General features: G+C 39.5%; 1 protein-coding gene across 1 annotated transcript; it reads right to left on the reverse strand.

Annotated features, from left to right (window-relative positions):
• Positions 1-2,066: 2,066 nt before the first annotated feature.
• On the reverse strand, positions 2,067-24,716 carry PSKH2 (protein serine kinase H2). Its single transcript, XM_033202732.1, has 3 exons — positions 24,464-24,716; positions 18,966-19,632; positions 2,067-3,750 (listed from the first exon to the last, which is right to left on the reverse strand). The coding sequence occupies exons 1-3, from the start codon at positions 24,646-24,648 to the stop codon at positions 3,439-3,441; spliced, it is 1,164 nt and encodes a 387-aa protein (XP_033058623.1). The 5' UTR covers positions 24,649-24,716; the 3' UTR covers positions 2,067-3,438.
• Positions 24,717-26,704: the final 1,988 nt, after the last annotated feature.

The raw sequence follows: 26,704 nt of genomic DNA on the forward strand, positions 1-26,704 counted from the left end.
ACAAACTCCCTGCCTTTGCTAATCTCTGAGGCTTGACCGTCTTCCTAGCCCAGCCCCACTTCTCCTAGACCTTGCACCTTGCCCTGCATTTAATATCCTTTGTTGTCCCAGCAATAACCTTGTCCTGTCCTTGGACTTGAGGATGCCTGTTGGGCAGGCTCATTAGGGCTGGTGAGGGTAGAAAACCTACACAGGCAAAGGTGAAAGTCAATTATCCATGGAAACTATAAATATTTACACCATAACTCAGCATAATATTGTATGGCATTGTTTCTTTGTGGCAGCATAGACAAAATCTAAGTCATCAGAACCTGCCTTTTGCATTCTCGATTCTTGGAAATGATCCAACAAAGAGATTAAAGGAGAAGTTCTGAGTTTCTGATTCCAAACCTGCTATTTATGTACTGATGATCTTGGATAAGTTACTTCACACCTGTGAGCCTCAGTTTCCTCAGATAGAAACGAAATTAAGAATAATACCTTATAGCTTTGTTGTGAGGAGCAAATGAAACAATGTATGTTAAAGTCTTAGTGTGGTACTTGGCACAGACTAAGTTTTCAATAAATATTAGTATAAAATGACCATGGCAGCATGTGAAAGTGATTTTCTGATCATTTAAGAAATCTGAAAAATATTAGCATTAGAAATTTTGATTGCTTTTTTGTATTCTAAAATCTTCATGGGGCAAATATTCAATTAAAAAGAACCAGTTTTCACATCTCGTTAGTCAATCAGCATTTCCTATGGGGGTGCTTATTCAAGCTTCTCCCTTTTAGATTGTTTCCCTTTTGCCACTTGCATTTTTAATTGCATTTTCTCTTTACTATAGACTTAAAATAAATGCATTATTTTTGTTTGTTTGTTTGAAACAGGGTCTCTGTCACCCAGGCTGGAGTGCAGTGGCATGATCTGTGCTTATGGCAACCTTGACCTCCCGGGATCAAGTGATTCTCATGCCTCAGCTTCCTGAGTAGCTGGCATTACAGGTGTGCACTACCACGTTCGGCTAATTTTTGTATTTTTAGTAGAGACGAGGTCTTGCCATTTTGGCCAGGCTGGTCTCGAACTCTTGGGCTCAAGTGATCCATCTACCTCAGCCTCCCAAAGTGCTGGTATTACAGGTGTGAGCCATTGCAGTCAGCCGAAATACATTAATTTTTTAAATGTTAGGGTAGAAATACGTATAAAATGAAAAGTAAACCTTTCCCTCCCACCCAGACTTATTCTTTTTTTCTCCAGAAATAATCACTATCTCCTTTATCAAATTCTTAGCAATCTTTCAAGCTTCTGAACACTTTTTTTTTCACACTAAGGAGATCATACTATAATACTTCTGTGCTTCTTGCTTTCTCATTTAACACAATAACATGTTATATAACAAAACTTATAGATCTACTGCATTATTTTTAATGGCTACATGGTAGACCTTTGCTTAAATGTAACATGCTTTAAGGCATTCCCTACTGATAGGCATTTATTGATGACTCTCATTACTATAATAACAACGTTTTATACATACCTCGGCAAGAATATGTGTAGCACAAATTTCTACAAATGATACAATTAGGTCAAAGATCAATGTTTTTTTTTTTTTTTTTGAGGCGGAGTCTCGCTCTGTCGCCCGGACTGGAGTGCAGTGGCCAGATCTCAGCTCACTGCAAGCTCCGCCTCCTGGGTTTACGCCATTCTCCTGCCTCAGCCTCCCGAGTAGCTGGGACTACAGGCGCCCGCCACCTCGCCGGCTAGTTTTTGTATTTTTAGTAGAGACGGGGTTTCACCGTGTTAGCCAGGATGGTCTCGATCTCCTGACCTCGTGATCCGCCCGTCTCGGCCTCCCAAAGTGCTGGGATTACAGGCTTGAGCCACCGCGCCCGGCCAGATCAATGTATTTTTAATGTGAGTAGATATTACTACCAAATTGTCCCCCAATGCCATGGGGTGGTACCAGATTGCACTCCTGTCTCTCTGCAGGGCATGAGAGTATCTGCTTGCCTGCAACCTTCCACCATATGTATTATCCCAGTTTTAAAATTGTTTTGATCTGACAGGTAAAAAAATTCTTTGCCTTTTAAGTTTTTGTTTTCTTTGTCATTTTAATTTTCATTTTGTAAATTACAAATGAAACTAAGCATTTTTAATGTACTTATTAGCCATCTATATGTTTACAAACCACCTGGTAAAATATTTGCCGATTTTTCTATTATTTAATAAATTTGTAAGTGTCTTTCTATATTAAAGGAATTAATCCAGGACTGTCATATATCATATGATACAGCATTACAACTTAAAAAGAAACTAGTTGCATCACTAAGTACATATTAATGTCTGTATATCAGATATATAGCTGTTCCATCTATATAGCCTAAAAGAGAAAAATAAAATAAAAAAATTGAGACTGATTTTAAAGTTACGATAAATGTCATTCTGGCATTTTATGATTTTACTTAATAAAATAAGCAATATCAATCAATCATGTATTTACTATGTTTACCCACACATATGAGTGACTCACAGATTTTTTAAATTAGATTAATTATAATTAATAATATTTCAATCTTTATATCATTTTACAAAAATTTACTGTATAAGAGATCAGGTCATATCTGACTTGCCTAGAGATCTAAGTTCTGAAACTTACCTCTTTATTGCATTACCTACAATTATTTCGTGGTGAGTGTTTAAAGTCATCAAGATATTTCATTAAATAATTCTAGAAGAAACCAGTACATACTAAATAGAGTTGACAGTAGTGATAAGAAGCAAGATGATCATATATTTTTTTTCTAAACACTGGTGGTTGATGAATGCTAACAATAGAAAAAAAAATCACTATTTTATTATTCTTAAAAATCTCCACTTTTTCCCGTGAGTAATGTCCCAAGCAGACTAAAAGTTTCTAATAGATTGAAATTATATCTTATAGTACTTTATAGGCCCCATAGTTAATAATTTTTCATAAATATTTGCAGACTAAATATGAAATTAACAGACATGTATAACTACCTTGAGTGTTACCTAGTTAACACTGTACACTGGGGCTTAGGTAAAAATCAGTGACTTCAGGATAAAGACATATGTTCCCATATCTAACTATTCCTGCTGTGTCTCTGATTCACCACGCTCACGTACAATCCCTTATTCCTATAGTATTATCTTTTATTTAATCCATTAAATACTTTAAAGTTTTTCTTATCTATTTATTGTTTCCAGTTATCTAAACATATCTAGTATTTACTAAACTATTAATGGTTTGCAGCAGCATATTTTGGGAAAATGAATATAGGTATAGGAAAAATTATAGAACGAGAAAATGTCAAAAGTCAAGGTCAACAGTATCCAACAATACCACGGAGTCCCATGTCCTTGGAGCTTGAGGGTGCCCTAATCATGATGAAATGGTCCTAAAATAGGCCAAAATGGTTTTAGAGGTCATCTGCTTACAAAAGTGCAGACACACACAGTGGCGATTCTTCTATCCTTAAGTTTCTCTTGCTCCACATATGCCTGGATTTGTGAGAATAATGTGACTTAGAAGACTGTGCAGATCCAGGACTCTGAGAGTGGGGAGAGGCCCTCTGCATGAGGTTTCGGGAAATAGCCCTCTGGAGATTCTTCATGGAAGACCCTGCAGCCATGTTGATCACCCAGGGATGGTCCAAGGCCTGGCCAGCTGACATGCGATGACCAGCCTCCAAAATCAGTAGTTTGTCTATGAAGTCCTTTGCCAAGTGGGAAATGCTTGGCCAAGGCTGAGAACAAAATAAATAAGTTAGAATAAAATCAATAAAATAGAAATATACACAAACACAAAGAACCCTATTCTTAATTACATAGATTAATGCCAATCAAATCCAAAAAAACTTTTTCAAATAAGCAATTTTAATACTGTGTCATTACATACATAGAGGAACTAAACAACCACTTTTGAGGGAGGAAAAGAAAAAACTTTCACAGAAGAAAAAGACAAACACATACACAGAAATTCTCTTCCAAACTCTGTCCAATGAGTGAGAAAACCTTCTCAGAAATCTGTCCATTGTGCTGTTGTTATCAATACGAGTTCCCATACTGCACTTACAGGAGCTGGACAAGGCAAAGCAGCTGTCTTTTATGAACTATGTCAACATCAGGTCAATGTGTGCAACATTGTGGTCATCTCACAGTGTTCCTGTGACTTCAAGAATGAGAAGGAGTAGAAGGGGAAAGTGGAATGGATTGAGAAATCATCAACTTTCCCCTCCCTTTGAAAGTTTGCTCTGAGCCAAGCACAGTGGCTCACGTCTGTAATCCCAGCACTTTGGGAGGCTGAGGAAGAAGGATCTTTTCAGTCTAGGAGCTTGAGACCAGCCTGGGCAACACAGAAAGACCCCATCCGTACAGAAAATGTAAAAATTAGCCAGGCACACTGGCACATGTTTGTAATCCCAACTACTCAGGAAGCTGAGGTGGAATGATTCCTCGCGCATAGACATTCAAGGCTGCAGTGAGCTATGATGGCACCACCACACTCCCGCCTGGATGACAGAGTGAGACCCTGTCTCTCAAAAGAAAGAAAGAGGAAAAGGAGAGAGAGAGAGGAGAGAGAGAGAGAAGAGAAGAGGAGAGGAGAGGAGAGAGAAGAGAAGGGAAGGGAAGGGAAGAGAAGGGAAGGGAAGAGAAGGGAAGGGAAGGAAAGGGAAGGGAAGAGGGGAGGGGAGGGGAGAGGCAGAGAGAGGGAAAGAGAGAAAAGAAAGAAGGAAGGAAGGAAGGAAGGAAGGAAAGAAAGAAAGAAAGAGAGAGAGAAAGAAAGAAAAGAAAGAGAGAGAAAGAAAGAAAGAGAAAGAAAGAAAGGGAAAGAAAGAGGGAGGAAGGAAGGAAGGAAAAGAAAGAAAAAGAGAGGGAGGGAGAGAAGGAAGAAAGGAAGGAAGGAAGGAAAGAAGGAAGGAAGGAAGGAAGGAAGGAAGGAAAGAAAGGAGGGAATGAAGTGAAGTGCACTTCCTCAAACACACTGGGCCCTCACTGTTCCCAGTCAGCTGGGAACAAATAGATTCAACATGTAACAAATAGATTAAAATAGATTTGACTACAAATAGATTCAACATGTAACAGCGATGACACAGTACAATATGCACAGCTAAGTAGTTCCTATTACAGGGATTTATTGTGGCAGTGTTTACAGCAATTGCACATACTTTAAGTACAATAGCAGCACTTCATAGTGGCATTTTTGAGCATGGGGATAAGAAGGCTGTTGCTTTATATTCAAATTTGCTTTCTGCATTATCTGCTGAGAAAGAAAAGAAACATTTAATCTGAGGAATGCAAGCCCCTTTAAATTATCAGGCCAAGAAAGGCACTGAAATATAACAGCCTTCACTTCTCATTCCCCTCTTGAGCTAAATAACTACCTCCTGAAGCCACTTGCTGTGTGGGCTCTACACTAACTAACACCAAGTAGCCATAAAGTGCCATAGGTTGGACACCATCACTCATACCCTGCAGTTCAACAATATAGCCAATCACTAATCAATGTTATTTCTGTAAACCAGTGTTAATTCCTCTCAAACAACTTTGTATCAGCCCAGACCTAAGAGCACACGCCCCACAGAAGTTAGGACGTTTTCCAGAGCAGCTGTCCTCACTTCGACCTGATCAGACAAGCTCTTAAAAATTATATTTTGTGCCTCAGCCTCATCCTTTAGGTTGACACTACCAGCACATACTGCATACCTGGAAAACGCAGCAGTTTAGTATCCTTTGTCCTCTACAAAAAGAGAAACATTGAGAAAATTGCCCATACGTTTGCTGTATCTCAAATACACTTTCTAGCTGATGTGTGTTTTTAAAAGATGGTATTTCCAAGGAAAGATAAGGGAATCCTTCCATGTGTTGTCTTTGCCCTTGTGTAAGGATAAATCAGAGTCCATACATAGACATCACACTCTCCAATCTCTGAGCACCCTATTAACTCTAGGTTTTGTTTTTTGTTATTTTGTTTGTTTTTTTAGAGATGGGGTCTTGCTATATTGCCCAGGCTGGACTTGAACTCCCGGTCTCAAGCCATCCTCTTGCCTCAGTTTCCCAAGTAACTGTGACTACAGGCCCACTCCTACCCCCACCCACGCCAGCTTAACTCAGAATTTGTTTGTTTGTTTTTGAGATGGTGTCTCACTGTGTCGCCCAGGCTGGAGTGCAGTGGCACGATCTTGGCTCACTGCAACCTCCACCTCCCGGGTTCAGGCGATTCTCGTGCCTCACTCTTCCAGGTAGTTGGGATTACAGGCACGTGCCACCAAGCCCAGCTAATTTTTGTATTTTTATAGAAACAGGGTTTCACCACGTTAGCCAGGCTGGTCTCAAACTCCTAACTTCAGATCATCCGCCCGCCTCGGCCGCCCAAAGTTTTGGGATTACAGGCATGAACCACTGCCCCCAACCTTAATCCAGAATTTGAATAAGAAACCAGTAAAAGAACTCTTCTTTTTTTTCCTTCAGCATATTTAGGTAAATGAGACATGAGAAATATTTATCCCAGAAACAAAAGTCATAAAATAAATGAGCATATCTGACAAATACTCAAACACAGGAAAAATAAAATATAAACTCTGCAAGTCTAGAAAAAGCACATCAATGGCTGACACTCACAATGCCATGCCCTCCGGTTCTGGCTAGACATCTATGTGGCCCTGAATCCAGACACATTTATCTGAGCTCAAGACTATTTAAATGAAGGTTAAATTAGATGGCTCCTCTGGAACATTTTAAGACAAGCAACTGAATCTTTCTGAAAGAATATAAAATATGTGCAGCAAGGTTTATGGAGAGCTTATTAAGATGACCCCAAATGATTGTACATTAAAATGCAGTTGCAGAAAATAAAGTAACTGGAAAAAAAGTTCTTCAGACAACGCTTATTATTCAAACATGAGTTATAAATTGCAGAATTCCTGAGCCATAAAGAACAACTGGAGAGTATCTAGGAGTCAACTTCACATTTCATATTAGAAAAGGGCAGCTACGGAAAGAAAATGAACTATTTTATTTTTCTTTTATTAATCTAAAATTGATTTTTGTCTGTTTAGTAAAGTATAGAATAGACTAATATACATACATGTACATATCTATTAATGAATAAAAATGGAGTGTGCATGCCCCCAAATGTTTAACTAATAGTGCTATATAACCAAAAACAACTAGGAAACCATAGCTTGAATCGAATACCCACTGTGGACCAGCTGTCACCTGACAACATCATTCAGTCTTTTCCCCAGCTTTCCCATCCACTTGATGTCCAATAAGCTTTCCTCATAATTTCTCCTCCCAAATTTGGCCATCCCCACTCTTTGCTTCAAAATTCCCCTTTGTTTGGCGTTTCTTGACAGTCTTAGGTAGACACGGCCCCGAGCCCCACTGCTAACCCATCTTACTGTGGAAAAAGCATGAGGTCAGTGGATCTGGACTAGACAGGCTGTCTGACCACACACAGCTCTGCCACCTCAGGGTCTCAGTTTCCTTGTCAGAAAAATGGGGATCATCATATCTCCTTCACGAGATTGTCATTAGGACCAAATTAGACCAAGGATGTGAAAAATGATTTTCAACCTGTAAATATCGTTACTGTTGTTCTTGTTTGTATTAAATCCTCACACCTTAACTCCTTCCTCAGTTCTTTTGTGGACAGATTAACTGACTGCACTTGGAGAACTGGAATATGAAAATTATCCAATAATTCTCAAACCAGTTCCACTCACGATAGCATGATAAATGTGCACCCTCAAAAAAAAGTTACGTGTTAAGAGGTGATGAACTATGTTACAAAGAAAAGGAGAACTTTATTTTACCCCAAGATCGTTAAATTAATTTAGTTGCAAGTAAATTGTAACATTTGTGGATATTTCAGGCCTTTTTTTCCCCCTTTCTATTTTCTTCATCTGGTTCTTTGCTTATTTTTCTGTCTTTTCCAACAGAGATTAGCTTCACTGTGTAAAACAACAGTAACCCAAAAAAGGCACAAAACTGAAACTTATACCAGCAACTGCACTACTTATTAGCTTTAGAGGATTCAAAGGAATTCAGAGGGATGGTATCTTACATGCTCTAGATACCTTGACTCTCACCTTCAGAGAAGTAAAAAATGATTGTAGTTTACTGCTTTCCAGTTTTTTGATGAACAATTTTCCTCTGCTGCTTGCCCACATCCAGGCCCTTCAAAAGAGTCCAGCTCTCGTCGCACAACACAGCCTGACCTGCCCTGGCGAGGACCTGCTGGACTCTTCTCCAGCACGATTTCTCTAACTTCCTCTCATTGGTGACTCTCTAACCCATCTCCCCAACTTGCCACTCGCTGGCTCTGTTCTCCAACTCCCTCCTATTCTACCCTCTTCTTCCTTTCAGTTGCCTTCCATGGTCTGGTAGTCAGACCCTTCCCTCTCCAGTTTTCTGCATCAGTTTCCAAATTAAATGTTCTGTTCAAGTTTCTCTTTATCTAGGGATCACCCATCACTTTGTGTACTATAGTTCTCCTATCTCTCCTCCTCACCATGAGTCCCAGGAATCCCATGGAGATTGGTGGCTCCTCTTCGAGGAGACAAGAGTCATACATTCAAGATTAATATTTTCATTCTCTTCTTTTTTATGAACACAAATTAGTGGGGCTAATTTAATATCTTGTGCAAAAGATTGGTAAATATTCAAAAGCTAACTAGGTAACTTGTTTAAAAATGACTAACAGTCCTACAACTAGTCAATGCTTTAATATTTCTTAGTTCCTTTACATAAATGCCCACAAAGAATCATTATTAAAAATAATTATTAGGACCAGGAGTGGTGGCTCATGCCAGAAATCCCAGCATTTTGGAAGGCCGAGACAGAAGGACCACTTGAGCCCAAGAGTTCAAGACCAACCTGGGTAACACAGTGAGACACTGTCTCTACAATAAATACAAAAATTAGCTTAGCGTGTGACGCGCACCTGTAGTCCCAGCTTCTCTGGAGGCTGAGGTGGCAGGGTCACTTAAGTCCAGGAGGTTGAGGCTGCAGTGAACTGTGATCATACCACAGTAACCAGCCTGGGTGACAGAGCAAGAGCCTGTCTCAAAATACAAAGAAACAAAAATTGTTAAAAAGCTAAACACTATACACACATACACACACACAACATAGACCCAGTCCCTAAAATTGTAGATGCAAACCTTTGAATTTAAGATTGTAATTAATGTTGCAATTTGCTAAATATAGAGCTCTTGAAGTATAGGGTACTTATCAGTGGATTTAATTAAATACTTTTTTAAAAGCTACAAATATATCTATTTTAAAAAAACAAATAAGCTATCCTTCAATTCCTTGCACTAGAAGTACTCATTGTCACATTTATCTCCACAAAAATCCTAAGTTTTATTAAAAATTTCTACTCGTGACAACCTTCTGATGAATTTTCCTTCCTTCTTTGAACATTAGTGTATGGTCTTTGTAGAATTTAACTCAAGGCTTTGCAAATAAATGTTATGTAAATATGCCCCAAACTGATTACTCTGCATGACTGTGTTAGTAGTAGACATGGCAAAAATTATTCTTCCACATCTCAGGGAGCAGAAGATTCCATACATCATTTTTGTCATAGATATTTAATATTTTTATTTCTTTATTTCTCAGTCTACAAAGCAGATTTTTAATGCTTTATCTTGCCAAAAATGAAACTGCAGAAAGAAAAAGCATTGACTAATTATGTCAGAATGCTCTGTCTGCTGGGGCATTTGTAAACTCTGGGAAGAGTGAATACATACTCACAAGTCATAGGTACCATTTAATTTTAAAATGGAAAGTTAATTAATCTTACACTAGGCTCATAAAGAGGATATTTTTGTGCGTGAAGGGGTTCTGCTTTGAGAGAAGGAATGCTTCCATTTCTTTACTCATAAGGAAAACACTAAATTTAAGTAAAATTGGGGACAGTTGAAGTTTTTTGAGCACCTACTATTTTTCAAAGCACCAGAAGTTAACAAGAGGGGTGTTCCATTTTCTCCAAAGAAAAAAAAACACAAGAGTGGCCAAAACAATTTTTTAAAAAATTGGCCTTTGAACCCCAAATCAACAGATGACTCATTCTTCTATGCATAATATATATTTATTATTCATAACTAGTGCTTATAGTATAAACATATAGAATAATGTATTTATTATTTATAACTAGTTCTTGTAGTATAAAACTAATAAAATATAATATAAACATAGTATTAATATTAAGTCAGTTTCTGGAAACTTTACTCAAATAGCTCCTTTTCTCTCAACTCTGTGAATTCCACTGATGATACCAAGGTCAAGATGCAACCTAATCAAGGAAGCAGACAGCATAGTTACGTTTATATTCTAATCACTAATGCAAGGTGAAATCTACACAGTCAAAACAAAATGCACCACCATCATTTCCCTTCCTAGAAACGTTATTGTCTGTGATTGAGTTTAAGAGATGAAGGTTTATATCCATTCAGTTTAAGGCAAGTCAGAGAAGAGATGAAGAAAGTGATAGAGCAGAAAATGAATTTACTTTTGTAAGAATTAAAACCACTAAAATTATTTTCTATAAAATAACTTTTAAAGTAAAAATATCATTAAAAACCGTTAAGCACCACATTTTTTGGTGAGCATAAGTACTTAGGAACTAAATCATAGGAATGGGAAACAAATTACAGGAATTAAGGCTTAGCAGACCTATCTGCAATATGGTACAGCATTCATTCCAAGAATTCTAGTCATGATGGAAAGATAATTAAAATACTGAATGTTCTGCTTTTGTTTCCTTTTTTCTTACTTAATAACCTGAATGGAGAACAAGAGAATAAGAGAAATTAGTGGAGAAAAGGAAACAGAACAAAATTGGGATCATGGCTGGTGAAAATGAGCTTAATCAATCAGGCATGTTACTTCTAAAAGAGAATATCAGCAAAAGTTTTTCCTAACAGTGTGAGAATCATAGGTGAACCTAAGTAGATAGGGACCATTTTCTATCAATATCCATGTGGGATTTAAAAATATATATACATATATATGTTTTTAGGCCAGGTACTGTGGTTCACATCTGTAATCCCAGCAACTCAGGAGGTCAAGGCAGAAGGATCACTTGAGACCAAGAGTTCAGGACCAGCCTGGGCAATATAATGAGATCCTATCTCTGCAAAACATTTAAAAAAAAAAATAAATGAGCTGTGCATGGCACATACCTAAAGTTCCAGCTACTCTGAAAGCAGAGGTGAGAAGATTGCTTGAGCCCAGGGAGTTTGGGGCTGCAGTGAGCTATGATCACGCCACTGCACTCTAGCCTGCTGGGTGACAGAGTGAGACGTTGTCTCTCAAAAAAGAAAAAAATGTTTTTAATACCACTGTCTGTCCTTGTCAGCTGGCTAATATGGTTATAAGACTCCTTTTTAAAAAATCAATGTATTGCTCACCAAAAAAAGATGACTGTGATACAGTGGAATGTAATTAGACAATAATATATGATTCACAACTCATTGATGAGAATTCTTGTAATTTATCATTAATATTAAAATTCTAACACCACCTTTCTTCACTATTCCATGTAAAAGATTTAAAAGGTGCGCTTGATAAATGAAGTTTGTACCGCAGATAAAAGCCATAAAACTAATAACTTACTTATGCAAAATTCAAACTTTCAGTCCCAGTCTCCCAAGTTAATAGTAACAATAACAAAAATAATGAACATATATATAGCACTAACTCTGTATATAGTAGCATATGAAAATAGTCTCAGCACCTAAATCTATTAGCTCATATGATCTTCACAACAACCCTGTTAGGTAGGTGCCACCATGATCACCATTTCACAAATGCAGAAACTGAAATACAGAAAAATTTTTTTAATATCCAAAGTTATAGAGTTAGTAAATTGCAGAGCTGGTAGAGGAATCCAGCCAGTCTTGTTCCAGATCATGGAAATTTTTTTTGTTTGGTTTGTTTGTTGTTGTTGTTGTTTAGAGAGAAGGTCTCACTCTGTTATCCAGAAGACTAGAGTGCAGTGGTGTGATCATAGCTTGCTGCAGCTATGATCCTCTTGCCTCAGCCTCTCAAGTGGCTAGGACTATAGGCACATGCCACCATGCCCACCTAATTTTAAAAAAATGATTTTTGTGGAGATGGGGTCTTATTATGTTGCCTAGGCTGGCCTTGAACTTTTGGGCTCAAGTGATCCTCTCACCTCAGCCTCCCAAAGCACTAGAATTACAACTATGAGCCACCATGCCTGGCCCAGATTGTGTTCTTAATTATTATATTACATAGTTTTTCAAAATACTTATCTCAATATGCATGCATGTACAAACACACACACACACACGCACGTATGCATGCATCTGAGCTCTAAAGTTTTTTGTTTGTTTGTTTTTGTTTTTGTTTTTTTGAGAAAGAGTCTCACTCTGTCACCAGGCTGGAGTGCAGTGTCTGGAGTCCAGTGGCACAATCTTGGCTCACTGCAACCTCCGCCTCCTGGGTTGGAGCAATTCTCCTGCCTCAGCTTCCTGAGTAGCTAGGATTACAGGCACACGCCACCACACCCAGCTAATTTTTGTATTTTTAGTAAAGACGAGGTTTCACCATGTTGGCCAGGATGGTCTCGAGCTCTTGATCTCGTGATCTGCTCGCCTCGGCCTCCCAAAGTGCTGGGATTACAGGCATAAGCCACTGCTCCTGGCCTGAAGTTTTTATATTTTACTAGTCAGTGTATTCCCTTATATGCTTTTGCATATATTCTGTCTATTTGGAATCTTCTTCCTTCCAGAAACTCCTACCCTTCCTCCAAGATAGCACAAATGTGGCCCTTTTCCTGGACCCTGACCCAATTTTCCTAAGCAATGACAGATTTTCTTCCATTGCCCCTGTGAACTTTGAGGCTTTGTTCCCACTTGTATTAAAGCACTTGTATTAGAAGAGATACATAATCATACTTGATCTCTCAGCCAAGACGGCCAGGCTCCTAAAAGCAGAGACACTGAGCAATTTTTACGGGGTTATTCCCAGAGCTGAACAAAATTTCTGGCACGAGGAAGGCCTGACCAGAAGGAAGGGGTGAGGACCACATAAAGATGTCTTCAAATGGTCTCCATGATGAGTCCTTTACTTAGTGCCTCAAGCACGAGCTCTGCCACCATTCAAGAGCCGTTGTGATGGCACTGGCAATCAAGCAGATAAATGAAAGCCTTCCTTGCACACTGGGGAGGAAATCTTTGCTCTCTTCCATTCCTTCTCCACCATCTGTTGTACCTGTCTACCCTGGCTACTCCTCCAGCATGGCAGAAAGCAACTAGAAAAGGGAAAGCCCATGCCTACCCTGCAAAACCCAGTGAATAGAGTAAATGTAGCCTTTCAGACCACCTACATGTTCCAGAATGGATCTAATACATTCAGCAATTACAGATGTTAATTATCTAATAATCTACCTAACTATAAGTCAGAAATTCTAGGCTGTGTTCAAAACAGTTATATTTGAGATACATTTACTCATGCAGTTATAAATCAGAAACTTTTAATATTTTTCAAAAGCAATTTATTTGTAATTGAATGCATTCTCCATGCTTATTCCTTTTAGATGTCTTATTGAACACACAGAGAAAATATGGTAGTATCTCAGCCTTTGAGGAGCTTATAATGTCTTAAAGCAACAACCTATAGCAACCAGATTAAATTAGAACAAATGAAATTAATTGTAATTCTAAACAGTATTCGGAAAAGGGAAAGAACAACAGAAGTGGAATGACCATTGAAGATTTCATGAAAAAGAATATATTTCAAAACAAAATCCAAAAAAGTTAAACATTAGTATTTTGGCTAATTTTTACTTATATATGGGTGGAGCTAGAGTATGGCTCTGTTAGATATTAGTATAATATTTAGTATTTATATTAAACACATCACTCCCCTTCACCATAAGAGGTATACCACATAAATCTCTGGAAGTTTTCATCCAATTTATTTTATTTCATTTATTTATTTATTTGAGACAGGGTCTCACTCTGTCACCCGGGCTGGAGTTCAGTGTTGCAATCTTAGCTTACTGCAACCTAGACCTCCCAGGCTCGAGCAATCTGCCCCTCTCAGCCTCCAGAATAGCTGGGACTACAGGCACACATCACTATGCCTGGCTAACTTTTTGTATTTTTTGTAGAGATAATGTTTTGCCGTGTTGCTCAGGCAGGTCTAGAACTCCTGAGCTCAAGCAATCTGCCTGCTTTGGCCTCCCAAAGTTTTGGGGTTACAGGTGTGCACCACAATGCCCAACCTATTTAATTTGATTTTTATACCTGAATTCTGGGAAAAAAAGTGATTTATACATGTGTCATATCTGGAATTTCAGTTATAGGCAAAAGAAAACCTTTTTTAAAAAAATGTGAATTATTACTTTACAGTTCTGCAAATCAGAAGTCTAAAATGGGTCTTATGGGCTAGCATCAAACTGTCACCAGAGCTGTGTTCCTTCCAGAGGCTCTAGGGGAAAACGCATTCCTTGCTTTTTCCAGCTCCTAGAGACTGTCCTTATTCCTTAGCTCATGACCCCTCTCTCCATCTTCGAAGACACATCACTTCAACCTCTTTCCATAGTCATATCTCTTCTCTCTAGCTTTGACCCACTTGTCTCCATACTATAAAGAAACTTGTGACCATATTGGGCATCCCAGATTATCCAGAATAATCTCCCAATCTCAAGAGTTTTAACTTAATCACATCTGCAAATTCTCTTTTACCACATAAGGTAACAATCACAGGTTCTGGGTATTAGGGCATGGACATCTTTGGTGGGCCATTATTCTGTCTACCACATCTATGCTTCCAGACTTGATGATATGGGAAACCAAAATATATCCACCAAAATATACTTCTTTGGCATATTTTGAGATGGCTCTTTAGAGGGGCTGCAGACACAGCAATGGCTGTCCTTTTGTGGAAAAGATTTGTATCTGTAGAGGAAATCTACATTAGCAAAGTAAACAGTGGATGTAAACAGGATTTCTCTGAGACCCCTTATCAGCCTTATCCTGAACTAGGAAAGATTCACTCATAGGAAATATCTGACACTATTAAAGTTCCAACAGGGAAACTGTCACCACTGGATTCCATCTATTCTTTCTGAGAGCTGCTACCTGAGAGACATCATCTGCAAAACAAAACAGCCATTGCTCATCATGCCTTTGCTCCCCTCTCCTTCCCATAACCTGTCTCCAAACTCCAATTCTCTGTTCCTTTCTGTACAGTATAAAAACTTCAGGCATTTGGCCCTTCTTTAAGTCTCATCTTTTGTGTGGCTCCTGTGCACAGAAATAAATTTGCATACATTTTCTCCTGTTAATCTGCCTATTGTCAGTTGGTCTTATAGATTCAAATTATATTCAGAAGAAGGGGAAGGAAAATTCTCTTTACCCTACAATGGTCACCTCCTTGTTTTAAATAAAATTGGTACAATTAGCAATTACTAGATTGGCAATAGATGTTAAATATATAATAATATGATGACAAATGAAAACATGATGATATTTTCTGAGTCTACCAATATATGATTCCTTGGTATTATGGACTGAGTATTTTATTCTCTCAAAATTATCTATTGAGCCCTAACCCCCAGTGTGGCTATATTTGGAGATGAGGCCTCCAAGTAATTAAGCCATCAAGTCTGTGGTATTTTATTATGGCAGCCTGCACTGACTAAGACACTTTGTGATAGCAAAAGAAATGTTAATATGCTGGACATGAGTTCCTGACAGACATGGGGAAGAAAATCAAGATAATATAAATCCAGAACTTTATTACAAGCAGCCACACTCCTCTGTGGTGTATGCTGTCAGTACTCTGGGGCTATAGGCAGGTAATTCCTCAAGAAACAGAGGGTGCCTTGCAATTCCCACTATGGAGATGCTGTCAGTGCTTCATCTAGACCCTGGGCCTGTCTTTCCTGTATGCATGCACACACCCCTCTTTTTAAGTGCTTTGCTTCTAAAACTCAGCTCCCTGCTCTTTTTCAGCAGTCTGCCCTGGGGCTCATGGAGTCACTTTGCCTTGACCTCAGAGGGCCTAAGAATTTACCACCATTACCAACCCCAGTGACCAACAGATAGGTGTGGTGTGAAAACCCTCCCATTAGCCTCTGGACAATGCTGAGAAGTATTAATATCTCCCCTGCTGAATAAGGCCTACCCTCTGTGGCCTTGGCCTCTTTGCCTTTCTTGTCCTGCTCCCCTCACTCCCTTATCTGTCTCCCCTAGAGTCTCTCCACAATAAATCACTTGCACATGAATCTTCTTCTCAGAGTTGCTTCTGGGGATACTGACCTTAGGAACTCTCTGAATTAAACCTAACAAAAGGACTTTGTAACAGAAAATATTGTATGTTGTTTATTATTCTTTCTCATTAAAAAATAATTATAATATCTAGTCCAAATATGGCCTCCATGGACCATAACCCCAATATCACACTCTGTGTAGTTCCCCCCAACACTGAATCATGGCTGGCCTAGGACTCAGTAACCAACAGAATGACGCAGACATGGATCTGTGCTATTTTCAAGTTTAGCCTTGAAGAGGACTGGCAACTTCCATAGCTCCCTATTGGAATATCCCCTTCCCTCAGCTGTCATGTAAAAAATCTGGCTGCATGGAGAAACCCGTGGAGGAAAAGAGAGCCAAAGATGCATAGAGAGAATGAGAGAGAAAGGCCTAGGAGTCCCAGTGATCTAGTTGAACCCAGATTCCAGCCATCCCCACCAAGATGCCAGACATTTGAGTGGGACCCTCATCGATATTCCATCCCAGTCAAGCCCCCAGAAGACTGCAGTCCCACCCAACATCATGTGGTGCAGAAGAGTCACAAGCTGAGCCTCATCAACCACAGGTTCATGGGTCATAAAAAGGTGATGATTGTTTTAAGCCACTAGGTTTGTGGATGGTTTGTTATGCAGTGGCAGATAAAACCAAAACAGAAATGTGTGCTCTTTGTAAACAAAACAAAAACAGAAATACAAAGATACTCAAACTATGAAGAAAATCAAAATGATCCAAATCTCCATACCAGGAGAAAAGCCCTACAGACATTCTATTGTATCTCCTCCTAGCCTTTTCCCATGCAAACATTTTCCCACATGAATGTGATCATAGTGTATACACAGTTTATATCCTGCTCTTATTCCACTTGGCAGTATATTGTGAAAATTTTCCAATGTCATTACAATTTTTAAATGTGCATAAATTGGGGACTATCATACTCTATCATATGGATGTTCCATAATTTATTCAAACATTCTGTCAGGACTCTTTAATTTTTCACTTTTGTAAATACAGTTTGATTAGTACTCTTATAGTGAAACTTTTGCTGCATCTGGGATTACTTAGATTTTTACAAGTTGAATTATCAGATCAAAATACATAAGTTTTTTAAAGTTCTTAATATGGTTTGGCTCTGTGTCCTCACCCAAATCTCATCTCAAATTGTAATCTCTGTAGTCCCCATGTGTCAGGAGGGGAACCAAGTGGAGGTAATTGGATCATGGGGCAGTTTCCCACATGTTATTCTCATGATAGTGAGTGATTTCTCACGAGATCTGATGGTTTTATAAAGGGCTCTTTCCTCTCCTCTTGTCTCTCCTGTTGCCGTGTGAGAAGGTCCAAGCTTGCTTCCCCTTTGCCTTCCGTCATGATTGTAAATTTCCTGAGGCCTCCCCAGCCATGCAGAACTGTGAGACAACTAAACCTTTTTTTTAATATAAATTATACAGTCTTGGATATTTCTTTACAGTAGTGTGAAAATGGACTAATACAGTTCTAGATACAGGTTTTCAAACTACTTTCCAAGAAACCTGTGACAATTTGTCCTCTGCTAGTACTTAGTGAGAGGGCTATTCTCTCAGTACCCTTCACAGCCATGAGTAGAATTTAGTTGTTTTCTGTTTTATCTTTATGAATTTGAAAGACAATAAAAAGACATTTTTGTGTTCATTTGCATTTCTTTGGTCATTAGTGAGGCTGGACATTTTTCAGACTTTTAATAATCAATGGTATTGCATTGTCTGTGAATTTTTCCCATCCTTTCCTACTTCCTTGTGTAAATTTTAGTTCTCATTTATCAATTTATATGAGTTTGCAAAAACCTATACATGTACCATAAGGCACTAAAGGTCTGGCAGAGTGTAGAAAACATTGTATTTAAATTTGTTATTTAACTTTAATTTTGCTTAAAGGTGTTGCTGTAGACATACATGCTACCTTTTAAGTAGGTATAAGCAAATATCAATATTTTTCTTTATGAGAAAAGTCAAATAAATTTGCTCATCTGCTGCACATGAAATGAATTTCCTATTTTGTCAGGCTTCCCACACACAAGCATTGGCGACTTTCCTTCCCTACCCAAAACAACAAAAAGTTAAACACGTTCATGAACACTGGGAGTTTCAAGTTTAATCAGTGGATAAATATTTTACACAAGCTGTGAGGTTAAACATTTCGCTGAGAAAACACTTCATCACAAAAAGGGCTTGGATCATCAAGATTTAAGGCAGAAAAATCTCTCGCCAAACACCCAAGCGTCATGCTGAGCTTCTGTGAACACATTAGTCTAGTCAGCCAGCTCAGGCTCTGCACAGATTGGAGAAAAAAAACTGCAGAGAAACTCATTTATCTACTTGATTGTCAGTGTCATGTGCTAACCACAGGCAGCTAGTAATGGAGGCCCTTGCTATCTTGAGTCAAATGGCTCTCAGTCAGGGGCGATTTTGCCCCACAAGGGACATTTAACAATGTCTGGAGACATTTGGGGGGTCCCACAACTGGGGGAGGTGCATTACTGGTATTTAGAGTAGAGGCCAGCGATGCTGCTAAACATCCTACAGCACACAGGACAACCCCAATAAAGAATTCAGTCTTAAATGTCAAAAGTGGCAAGGTGGAGAAACCCCACTCTAAACCAACACCATAGAAATAAAATAATGCTCTCTTACCTCTCCTGTATAATTATATTTGCCTTTCAGAATCTTCCTGTAAAGCCTTGTCTGGCTTTCATCATCAAAAGGCAGGAATCCGCTAAGTAAAACGTATGTGATCACACCAAGAGCCCACATGTCCACTGCACTGGTATAAGGCTTCCTTAGCAAAACCTCAGGAGCTATGTACTCTGGGGTCCCACAGAGTGTCTTCATTGTCCAGTCACCGCTTTTGTTCCCAGAGTGTGCCAAGCCAAAATCTGTAATTAAAATTTTCGACTCTGCACCTGGATGATAGTATAAGAGGTTTTCGGGCTTTAGGTTCCTATGAGTTATTCGCAGCGCGTGCAAATACCTAATCCCATCAGCAACCATCTGGAGGATCCTGACAGCATCCCGCTCTGTAAAGGATCCCTGAGCAATGAGTCGATCAAAGAGCTCCCCTCCGGTAGCCAGCTCCATTACCATGTAAACTCGATCCTCAGCCTCAAAGATCTCCACGAGCTGGACAATGTAACGATGGCTAACCCGCCGCAGGACGCTCAGCTCAGACACGCACAATTCTCTACCTTCTCTCTCTCTGGTTTCCATCACTTTTATTGCAAAAGGTTTCTTGGTGGTCTTCTGCTCTACCCTGACAACCCTGCTGAAACTACCTGTCCCAATAAGAGCTTTGATATCGTATCTGTTGGGAAGAAAAAACAAACATGTTATCCCCAGAAGTGATGATTCTCAAAATTACGTAAGTCCATGCTTCATATCATCTTTTCTATCCTTCTATTGCTCCCATCAGATTTCTTTGCTTATTATTACTTGTGTTTATTATTTTTGAAAGTTTCCCCAAATCCTGTTTCGAAATGGAAGAAAATGCTATAACAGTAATTTGTTGGTAGAAAGACAATCTTAAATACAATAACTACCATTTATTATACAGTTATTATATGCCAACAATTTTTAAAAATCTTATCCCTACTAAAACCCTGCTGGGTAATATAATGATATCCCCCTTTTTCAAATAAGGAAATTCAGACTTAAAAAGAAGTTAAATGAGTTCTCAAGGCCACCCAGATTGTGATTGGAATGGATAGGATTCAAATCCAGCCCCTTCAAGTGCATTTTACAAAAACTGTTTCAAGAATGCTAAGACTCCCTTCTACCAATTTCTTTCCTTCCTCTAGCCCTTGTTTTTATCATTCTTCAACAACAAACAAATCAAGTGGGAGAGAATACAGTAGAAGCTTACTCCTGTTTATAATTTCTCAAAAGACAGAGGATCCCATATCAGGAGACAGAGAATAAACAGTGTGTTTCTTTGGGTTGCTTGGCTATGAGCTCAGCCCCAGGCTCGTCTTGTACACAGTAGCTGTTACTAAGGAAGAAGTAAATGCAGCTGTGCTATTATAAGAGCAGGTTTCAGCAGTCTGGTGGGAGTAGTGCTATGGCCACCTTGCAGCCAGTAGTTTCTCACAGTCTTCCTCCATCCCCATTCCCGCACTTGGAATCTCTAGGCAGTGAAGAGAATTTTAACATGGAATGTATGTCAATAATTTGTAAACCAATTATCCCACAAAAAGGCCAAGAACACATGTTTACCTATGTAATAAATCTGCACATCCTGCACATGTATCCCTGAACTTAAAAGTTGAAGGAAAAAAAGGCCTGGATGTCAGCTCAGATTTCAAATGCTAGAGATCTTAAGCTTTAATTATCTGTGTAAACCTCTATTAAAATTTAAGAATCTGGCCAGGCACGGTGACTCATTGTGTAATCCCAGCACTTTGGGAGGCCGAGGTGGCAGGATTGCATGAGCCTAGATGTTTGAGACCAACCTGAGCAACAAAGTGAGAACCCTTCTCTATAACAAATTTAAAAATTAGCCAGTCATGATGCACAGCTGTAGCCCCAGCTACTCAGGGGACTGAGGCAGGAGGATCCCTTGAGCCCAGGAATTTGAGTTTGCAGTGGCCTGTGATCAGACCATTGCATTCCAGCCTGGGTGACAGAGTGATATCTCTGTCTCAAAAATTAAAAAAGAAAAAAATTAAAAAGGAATCCTATCAAATTTAGCCCTCTACCTCATATTTAAGACGTGTCAAGAAAATGCTAGACTTAAAATCATTATTTTATAGCTGGAAAGAATATTAAAGTTGGGTATTTAACCCAACTTCTTGTTTTACCGATGAGGAAATTTAAAGAACACATTAGCCAATCATTATAGAGTCAGGATTGGAACACAGGTCTCCTTTCTTTTCTTTTTTCTTTTTTCTTTCTTTCCTTTTTTTTTTTTTTTTTTTGAGATAGAGTCTTGCTCTGTCACCCAAGCTGGAGTACAGTGGCATGATCTTGGCTCACTGCAACCTCTGCCTCCTGGGTTCAAGTTATTCTCCTGTCTCAGCCTCCTGAGTAGCTGGGATTACAGGTGCACGCCACCTTGCCCGGCTAATTTTTGTATTTTTTTTAGATTAGAGACGGGGTTTCACCTTGTTGGCCAGGCTGGTCTCGAACTCCTGACCTGAAGTGATCTGCCCACCTCAGCCTCCCAAAGTGTTGGGATTACAGATGTGAGCCACTGTGCCCAGACTTCCTTTTAATAAAACCTCTTCTAGCTAAGGATGACAGAGAATGGAAAGTAGTCAGGGAGCACCCAGGGAGAAGGCACATTTTTATACCACATATTCAATACTAAAGATTCAAATACAAATACTAAACTATTCTTTAAATAGTCTTACTTCTTTTATTGAGCTTATTTTTCCTGTAACTTTTTTTTTTTTTTTGCCTTCTTGTTTGTTCTTTATATTCCTGTGTGTATCGAATAAAAATGACATTTGGCTGTACCAGATTACAGAAAACAGCTTTGTTCTCCACAGAGCACTTAATTTTCTGGCCAATTACCTTATCAAAACAGATAGCAATTTAGTAATCTTAAATAGATTCTTTCCCCTTTTCCCTTTCCATCTCTGCTTTTTTATTCACATGCATTCCCAGTGTGATTTTGAAGATAATCACAGGCATTTCAAATTCTATTGCTTTGCAGACCAACCAAGTTTTATATTACCTCTATTGTGGATGAAAGCACTCTGCAAATGCTAATTTATCGCCATGCCCTCAAAGCTGCCATCAAACTCATTTGTTCACAGAATTAATCATATCAAACAAACTACCATTTCTGAGAACTACACTCTTTTGCTCAAATAAAAGAAGCTTTTTTCAATACTGTTAAGGGGGCTTCATATTTCCAATATTTGAAAAATTGCTAGTAATTTGGCATTGGAGGAAACAGTACACTTTAAGCCAAGATTTAGAGTGGTGGAAATAAATGCTTCAGATTGTTATTCAATTTGTCGCATAACAAATTCTTACAGCTGCAGCCTTGCTCATGAGTCCTCAACAGCCATGAATGGTGACCACCTTTATGATTTGCGTGGTTACACCTTGTAAAGTGCCTAGCACAGAGAAGTAGCAATAAACATTGAACAAAAGAATCATTCACTGAATACATATTATTCCTGAATCATCATATATATATTGAAAACGTTAAGTAACGATCACATCAAGCAGGGAAGAATGCCTCTATAAGGTCTTTTCATTTCCTTCACTTTTACCCCTCCACTCTCTTAAAAGAGTAGCCTCAAAGTCAGTTTAGTAGGTGGGGCTATTTTGTATCATCCCAGAGACTACGTAAATTGGAAATATTACTTTAACCTCAGCTGCTATTATACAAACTGGGAATTTTTGAACATAAAGATTTGAAACAAGGAAATAATAGTGTCACAATCTGCTTGAGAGAAACAATTGTAATAAACTCCCAACAAGAAAGTAAATATACTCATATTTAAATTCTATCATCTCTCTTCTGCAAAAGTTATAGATAGAATCATAATGGAGAACAAAGATGACTGTGTTCTAGTCCCAATTCTACCATTAACTTGGACAAGTCATCACTTAACCTTTGGGGACTCAACTACTCATTGGTTAAAGATGAGCCTTGAGTTACAGTCTCTGAAGTCCTTGTAATGTTGAGATCCTCTGCTTCTGCGATCCCTTTACACTCTATGGGGCTGGGTCTACCTGGGGATTGGGAATGAGGAGGGTGGATGAAGACTAGACCAGACTAGCATCAACTCTCTAACTACAAATGACCAGAGATGCCATTTAACCAATTCAGTCTTAACAAGACCCTGTACCTACTCAGATTCGGTTCAGTCATATTAGCCAGTCTTATTCTTCTCTAAACTTAGCAGCCACTGGACTAATCCTCCAGGAGTCATTGTACTAAAAGTTCTCAAAGAGCCAGGAAATGGCTCTGCATAGATTCTGGACAGAGCACTGTGATGAAGTGAGCATGCAATTCTAGGACCAGAAGTGCCTTGGGAAGCCAGCTGAGCCACCCATTATTGTGTCCCCCCAAACACACAGAGGAGAAGGGGATTCTGTGATTTACTTGGTCAAAATGTCCAACATGGTACACTCTGAGGAGGCCAACCAACTTGCAATCTTCTACATAGCGAGGGCTTATTTGTACTTCAATAATCAGTAATCAAAAATACAGTAATCAGCATTGCACTAATGTCTACAGGAGGACTGGTGCCATGCACTGTGCAGCATAATTTACATGTATTACTTTAATTATGCTCACAACAGTCTTATGAGATAAATACTCTCATTTTACAGAGGCAGAAACTAAGGAAGGAAAAAAGCTAAGGAATGGTACATGATAGAAGAGATGGAACTGGACCTCAAGCCTGGCTGACTCAAAGGCGCGTCTCTAGTTCACTCACTGTAATCCCAATTTTTAGAATTTAGTGGAAGATCCTTCACACACCAGGTCTGGTAGGACCCAGCCCCAGGATATTGGTGGCAAAGCTGTCTTCCACCACAGACGCTGGAGGTTGGCAGGCAGTCCTCTCACACTCCCACACCCCGCCTCTGAAGATAGGAATTCTTTCCCTTGTTTGCTGCTGCTCCTGCTCTCTTTTTTCCCATCCTCTGAACTCCCTGCTCTGAGATGTCAAAGATAAATTGTACTGGACCCTTATGGAACACAGCAAAGAAGGCTTATCCCAGACTATTGCAATAGGGGTCAAGACTTCTGCAACAGGGGAAAGGAAACGGACGCCTTTGAAAGAAAAGGCAAGAAAGTTTTTAAGCGCTAGGGTGAGCTAGTGGAAAAGAATGGGGGAAGGTTAGGGAGAGGTGGTCAGTGAGATCTGTGTTTGCTACCTGGCCCTTATGGAAGTTAGGCTCCCACCCTCCCACAGAGACTGGGAGACAGTGGCCCTAACTCTCTTGAAGACTACATTTCAAAGGGATGGCTCTCAGGTGCTTGAAAAGGACACTCTTGGGTTGTAGAAGATTTACATTTCAAAAGGGCAGAGAAAAGGGTAGATCAGTGGTCTATCATCCGAAAGAACCCTGTCCAAAATTGAGTCAAGCTGAAGGAAACCTTGAGGCGGTCTTGGCCAGGGGTTTTTCTTTGTCAGCCCAGTCCCAGGCCAATTCCTCACGTGGCGCTTTACCTGGCAAGGACCCGGGGGTCGAACTTGGCTCGGAAGCGAGCCACCTGTATCCTCTGCGCCGCCTGGGCCGCCGCCTCGGGCCGTGGCCCCGCGCCTCCGACTCTGGCTTGACTTTGACCTTCGTGCTTGGCCCAGGCCAGCGCTGGCGGCCCCGGGACCACCTTCCTGCTGGCGCCGCACCCCATACCCGCAACACGCCCGGCGCTAGCAGGACCCGGGGACTCGGGAAGCAGCCAGCTCAGTTCCTCCGCCCTTTATCCCAGAGTAGCTGCGAGGGGCGGCACACTCGGAAAGAAACCCCACTGGGGGGTCGTGGTCAGGAGGACAGCCCTCAGGATACCCGCTGACGACCGAGATGCCTGGAGCATCGCTTGTCACTGTCTGTGTGTGTAATCTGACGTGATGAAAGCAAAGTCAACCAGCAGGCAGAGCCTGCGCCTAATTCTCTGGGCTTCACTTTCTGCATCTCTAACCTGAGGAAGTGAACATATACAATTATACGATTCTATAAAGGATATCCTCCCTCTAAAGAACTTTTCGCTGAGCTCATATTCGGATGACATGAACAATTAAAATTCTAAGAGCTTATAATATTTAAAGTATAACTTCACTGCCTTCTATTGCATTAAACGGTTGACAAAGGCCTGTGTCTGGCCCTCATGACCATCTTCTGGGTAAACCATCTAAGACAGAAAAACTTAGGGCCACAATAGATGTTTAGAACCCAGACGAACACCCTAAGCAAATACAAGGAGAAAACCTGTATGTGTATATATACACACATATATGTATACACATATATGTGTGTATATATACACACATATATGTATACACATATATGTGTGTATATATAAATATTATATATAGTAACTTTACATTTTCTATATATTTAATTCTTGTATTATTTATATATATTATACATGTATGTGAATGTGTGTATATAAATTATACACACACAGTATTATACTTATAAATATTTATCATTTTGATAAATGTATATTGATTATATCACTATATTGATTAGATTTCATTGACATTTGTCAATTATATTCATTCATACACGCACATACACACACAAACACACACACACACACACACACAAATGATGTGTGGGAAATGAAATCCAGTCACGACCAAGCAAATCAAGATCACATGCCTCGCAAGTTGTAGAACTGGAACTGGAGGCTGTTTCCTGATTTCCAGGCCAGTGCTACTTCAATTTGTGTAATTTGCTTTCTAATTTCATTTAATTTGTAGTTTGGTTTAACAAGGAATGTCTGTGATGAATAAATTAGTCATGAATTTTCCCAGAGCTATATTTTGATGGAAAATTTAAAATATGGCTTGCATATAGCTGAGGGAAAATTAGTTCATCCTGCAAAGAGAGCATAACTACCAAATAATGGACTTTTCTTCCTAAAGAACCCTCAGAATTTTCCAACTACTAAGAAACAAGGAAACAAGGTTTATTTTAAGCAGGTAAACCACTCGTTCTTACATGTCTCGAGCTTTTGAACTAATTTGCAGAATAGGCTATTAGGCTGGAGCAAAAGTAATTGTGTTTTTGCCATTAAAAGTAAAGGCAAGGCATAGTGGCTCACACCTGTAATCCCAGCACTTTGGGAGGCCGAGGCAGGTGGATCACCTGAGGTCAGGAGTTCTAGATCACCCTGACCAACATGGTGAAACTCCATCTCTACAAAAAATACAAACACTGGCTGGCCCTGGTGGTGTATGCCTGTAGACCCAGCTACTTGAGAGGCTGAGGCAGGAGAACTGCTTGAACCTGGGAGGCAAAGGTTGCAGTGAGTTGAGATCCCACCACTGCATTCTAGCCTGGGTGACAGAGCGAGACTCCATGTCAAAAATAAATAAATAAATAAATAAATAAATAAATAAAGGCAAAAGCTGCAATTACTTTTGCACCAACCTAATAGTATAAACAGAATGGAAGAGAGAAACAAAGGGAACAAACTGAAGTCAGATGTTAAGGTACTACTCAGGAAAAAACCAAAATGCGTTCCTCAGAGAGCCTGTTGTAAGGTTTGTTTGCCTAAGGATCGCACAGCATATAGGAAGCATCTACTATAAAACCTAAACCTGGGCAGCAGTGAAGACACCAGATACAGTCCCTCTGCCTGTCCGCCTTCTCCCAGCAGTGAGGGCCTTCATAGTAGGCTGCAGAAACCTCTTCTGTTCTGGCTGCAGCTGGCCACACAGCAGAGAAAGCTTTGTCACAAG

This window comes from Trachypithecus francoisi, unplaced genomic scaffold (assembly GCF_009764315.1).
Source record: "Trachypithecus francoisi isolate TF-2019V2 unplaced genomic scaffold, Tfra_2.0 Lachesis_group7, whole genome shotgun sequence".
NCBI classification, from domain to species: Eukaryota; Metazoa; Chordata; class Mammalia; order Primates; family Cercopithecidae; genus Trachypithecus; species Trachypithecus francoisi.